Source organism: Aedes albopictus, chromosome 3, assembly GCF_035046485.1.
Source record: "Aedes albopictus strain Foshan chromosome 3, AalbF5, whole genome shotgun sequence".
NCBI lineage: Eukaryota > Metazoa > Arthropoda > Insecta > Diptera > Culicidae > Aedes > Aedes albopictus.
The window spans coordinates 182,987,508-182,992,510 of record NC_085138.1 but is presented as its reverse complement, the minus strand read 5'-3'; the positions used below and the strand labels follow the sequence as shown (position 1 = coordinate 182,992,510).

Genomic DNA, 5,003 nt, shown 5'->3' with positions numbered 1-5,003 from the left:
GATGCGATAAGTTATGAGATGAGAAGAGGGATGTTTGATAGGCCATAGTGCATGAGATTTTCAATGAGGGTGCGCATGTTGTTTTCACATCCTTTTTCGCCTATTTCGTGCGCATCAACGACTCGCGTGATTTGATCGATGAAGTCGCTTGTATGTTGAAGCGCTTCTTTGGATGTGGGTAGTGAAATGATCGTTTCATCTATAAGAGCGGAAAGATAAAATGCACCCGTTTTTTGTTTTGCGCGGGCCGTTTTTTTGCTCTAATTTAGTCAGTTTTGATCCTGTTGCAATTGCAAAAACCGACCAGTTCAAAAAAATCTGGTGTAACTGTACAAGATTGAGATTATTGAATTAATTATTTGAGAAAAGAATGTACATATAACATGTAATTATATCCGCGTGATGTCTTTATGTATACACATATTTTTACTTTCCGAACTGGTCTATCTGAGTGTTGATTTCAATTTAAATGAATATGAGACTGTTATACTGATTTTCGGCATTAAAACATTACTTGATTGTGCTGACCTCGGCAAAAAGAAACAAAAATTCGGCAAGTATGTATTATTGGGTATAGGTTTTTTTATTACAAAATTTTTGGCGATATCAACGAGAAAAGATGTCTCTAATAAGTACACAATATTCATCATACTTATATTAGTTAAAAGAGTATCAATCAAAATCGACGTCACACTCTTTTCGTTAAGGGATCTAGTTTTGCCTGACAAAGAAAAAAAGCAGAACCTTTCAATCAGAATCCTTTTAGCAATTAAGTTGAATACCATAAAACCTTAAACTTTATAACTTGCTCATGAATAACATGCACTGAACAAACGACCATATCAAACATTGATCACTTGATTCAAATCCCGAACATATATGCAATGAAATATGTTATTTTACATGGTGATCGATAGACAGTATGATTAATTTTTATTACGTCTGGTTCATTAAAATGCATGTCATGTGAAAAAGCATTGAGTTATGTTTAAAAACAACATATTAACGCATTTTATATTACCTACTAGCATTCCCAACTCATTAAATCCGCATTGCTTTACATACACAACGAGCGCAATCATAAAATCCATACCAAACAAGCATTCTCTTGCGTTCTCTTGCGATCACATGCGTCGAAGCAGCTCCATCGCATCTGCGCACTCATCGCAACTCATCTACTATGTACGGTTCATGCGTTCTGCATATAGTTTCCACAGAGTGTGCTTCGCCGCTTATCCGATCTCTTTTCTCTTTGCATCGCACCTCAGCCACTATGTGCTCAACGTAACAGCCGACAACCACCGCGCTCGGCTTGCCAAAGCATACTGATGGAAAACGCAAACGGAGAAACTGGCTAGCGCTCCTTCGATGCGATCCCCTCGAGGGGTCACGAAAGAATAAAGAAGATGAGAAGAAGCAGTTTGCTTTTATACGGCACAATCGCCTGGCTTCCTCTCTCGAACGTGATTGTTTAGATGTGAGGGGAGTAAAATTCAGCAATGCCATACAAATTTATCTGCATTAATTTATTATAGCGGAGTATAATTATTAGCCATTGCCAAATCAGTAGGTAGGCTTAGCATTAACCAATATTATAATGTTTAGTAAGGAATGACAGTATATAGTACAAAAGTCATGTATTTTCGACCAAAATTTCTAAAGATTACAGATATTTGAAGTTCTAAAATTCTTATTGAAATTTGGCAGCGCTGGTTAACAGTTTTCATTTCCAGCAAACCTGCCATTTTTCAAAGTTGTAGAAATTTCAAACAGATTTATGATGCGCGCATAAGTTTAGGCTTTTGTTATCGTATCTTGAATTTAGAATAGATTATCAAGCGGTTAAAATATTCCCAGTTGTTGCCATGCCCATCCGCTACCGCACTGGGAAAATGCGAATGAGCCACCGCCGCGGCTGCTTCTAGGTTGCTGGCGGTGCTCTCGAAGTAGGTTTCAAAATGTTTGCAGGAGTTCGAATCAACTCTTACGTGGAATTTAAAATTGTAGCCCTAATAATGGCTGTTTAATTTTGATCTGAGAATTTTGATTTCACAAAACCAAACCGCGTTACTGCCGTGTCGTCGGCGCCCATCCGCTTCCGAACTGGGGAAATGATAAATTATTCCACCACCGCCGCTGCTGCTCGGTTGTCGTCGGTGCGTCCCGTCCCGCGTCCGTTCGTCTACCGCGGTCGACAGCGTGAGAATGTGCTGTGAGAAGAGAATGCTGAGCGAAAATGCAAACCGAGCCGTGCTCCTCCGTCTCTGACGAACGAGCTGCCGCACGCGAAGAGGCACCGACCACCGCGCTCGGCTTGCCAAAGAACACTAAAGGAAAACGCAAACGGAGCAAACTGCACACAGCTCTCTGCCGATGCGTTCCCCTCGAGGTGTTGATGAAGAATGAAGGAAAAGGGGAAGAAGAAATAGCTTTTATACTGCCAGGCGCTCGACGGAAAAGTCCAAAGCTGCGCTCGAACGTGATTGGCTGAATAAAACATGGGTTCACTTTTCCTAAATTTTCAATAGTTCGCTGTTGAAAATCAATAGTTGTTATTAATTGACATCATTGCTGGAAATATTTGCGTCTGATCGGTGCTAAAATTTTTAAAATTCGTTCATAAATGACTGAGTTATTAGCGTTCAAAAGCTGACCACTTTTCGTGACGCGGCCGATTTTTAGTTTTTCTGAAGTTACACCCCTATATGTTGCCGAAGGACGTTATTCAACGTCAAAAAAATCAATCAAAAATCAAAAACACTGAATATTATACACAATATGCAGATCTTATCTTTAAAGCTATTTACGTCCTTTTGAAAAGTTATGCTTGATTTATTGTGAAGGAACGGGAGCTGCCGAGTGCACGGCAGTGAAACAGGTGAGCCGCTGTTTACGTTTTCGGAACTGCGAATCCAGCGCGTTTTATCGGTTTTAATCTTGCGGGCTTATCAGCGATTTGTTATCGAATATTAAATTTGCATTATTGTGTACGTTATTTATTATTGTGTAGCTTATTCATTGCAATTTCTGCTAACACCGGACCAATCTATCTATTTTGTTACCTTCTAGTCAACACAGCGTGTCGAAACCATGATGATCCGCCCTCAAGACCGCCTCCAGCAGATGAGCAGGCCGGAATCGGCAAACCTGTTCGTCAAGAACCTGGCCGGCACCATCGGTGACGACAGATTGCGCGAAATGTTCGCCCCTTTCGGGACCATCACTTCCGCTAAGGTAGCTCGAAGCGAAAGCGGCGAGTCGAAAAGGTACGGATTCGTGTGCTTTGGTACGGATGCGGACGCTGCCCGGAAAGCAATGTTCTACATGAACGGGCGGCTCATCGCTGGAAAGCCAATCTACGTGAACGTAGCACAGAAGAAGGAGCAAAGGACAAAGCTGCTGGCTGCACAGTTCAGCAAATCGCAAGATACCCCGGATGAGCGGGATGAACCCAAAGTGTCAGGTTTGGTCGGAGATGACCAAGTTATGCTGTAAAGGTATAACCATTTTTTAACGTTTACTCTATGAGCTGGATCTACAAAGAGGTTATGGACATAATTTTGAGAATTTGTTGTAATGTCTCAGGTTTTAATCATTGGTTGCAAAAAACCAAACTTTGTGTAACTCTCGATTATGTTTCTTGAATTTGTTCTATGTTATGAATGTAAATGAATCATTTAGTAGTTCACTTAATTACAGTAATAAAACATGACTAATTAAGAAGCCCATTAAAGAATAATTCCTTTGCATCTTTATTAGTTTATTCAATGTGTCTGACCTGATACAAAATTTTCAATTAACTCGACGTATATATATATATGTATATATATATATGTATAGGCGAAGACTACCAAGAAGACATGTAACTCTGTTATTTTTTCATACTGACGGCAAGCGTCACCAACGCCACCGCCACCTGTTGAGCTAAGGTGGTATCTTTGTATAAACGTGTATTGATAACAGCGAATCCCGATCTTCAGCAGTGGTCTTCGGTATAGGGGTAAGCGGAACATGACGAGCAGCTTAACGTAGCTTAATTATCTCAAATCCAATGAATTGATGACGAAAAATTTGTCAAAAAAGCCGTTTGCTTTGAAAAAAAAAATGGTCAAAATGCGTGAAGATGGTCATGACCTAGGATAGGATGTGACAACAGAAATTCGCCTGCCTTGTTATTTTTTCGTTCGATTTTGTCGAAGATGAAAATCCAGTGCTGCCACTTTACTTTAATCCAAATCATTCACACAATTTAAATTTAACAATTGAAATTTTGATGCACATTTCGCGCCGTAAATCACTATTAACAATTGGAATAGCATAACTTGCAAGTAAAAATGCTATCAAATGAAAAGTACTTTCATTAATAGTGAAATATATCGAAAAATCAATTGATTTTGTACCAAATCAATGAATTCTATCAATGTTCAGACATGCAAGTCACTTTAGGTTGATTTACATTTGATTGCTGACATATTTGAGTCAATTAAACTTGAATAGAAAAATGCAAAGATTTTGAATATTGGTATCACATGCTAAACCTGCAAACTAGCAACACGGCCAAACCAACAACAAAGCGGTCTGATCGCAGCAAACGGATTTAATTTTCAACCAATCAGCGACTGGTCTCCGTTTGACAGCAAAATGGTCTCAAATCGGCTGACTACGTGACGCATCCTTATCCTAGGTCATGACTGGGAAAATATTATAAAAATCAGCTGACCTAAAATAAGGTTTTGGAATCGAAATAAGAACGTAGTAGGTATCTATCAAGTTTCTTGATATTTCCTGGGTCAATGAAATGTATTTGTAACACTTGCAAAATATTTGTTTTGATAAAAAATAGTAGTTTACGCATCAAGGTGCAGAACTAGGGGCAAGACACTGTGCAAACGAGTGCAACTCTGAGAATTTCTGAGTAACTCTTTTTAGCAATGATCGACGAAATTTATCGAAAGACATCCCCAAAACTGCAATTTTCATTCAGCACATGCAACACTTTGCAG

At 39.4% G+C, this 5,003-nt stretch overlaps 1 protein-coding gene across 1 annotated transcript; it reads left to right on the top strand.

Moving 5' to 3' along the window:
• The first annotated feature begins 2,842 nt into the window (after window positions 1-2,842).
• LOC109417355 (uncharacterized) lies at window positions 2,843-3,813 on the top strand. Its single transcript, XM_062860510.1, has 2 exons — window positions 2,843-2,878; window positions 3,070-3,813. Exon 2 carries the CDS (start codon window positions 3,091-3,093, stop codon window positions 3,493-3,495), a length of 405 nt encoding a protein of 134 aa, XP_062716494.1. The 5' UTR covers window positions 2,843-2,878; window positions 3,070-3,090; the 3' UTR covers window positions 3,496-3,813.
• The last annotated feature ends 1,190 nt before the right edge of the window (window positions 3,814-5,003 follow it).

Bases quoted from the DNA above. Each gene is read 5' to 3' on its own strand.
- LOC109417355 (XM_062860510.1), top strand. From the start codon at position 3,091: ATGATGATCCGCCCTCAAGACCGCCTCCAGCAGATGAGCAGGCCGGAA.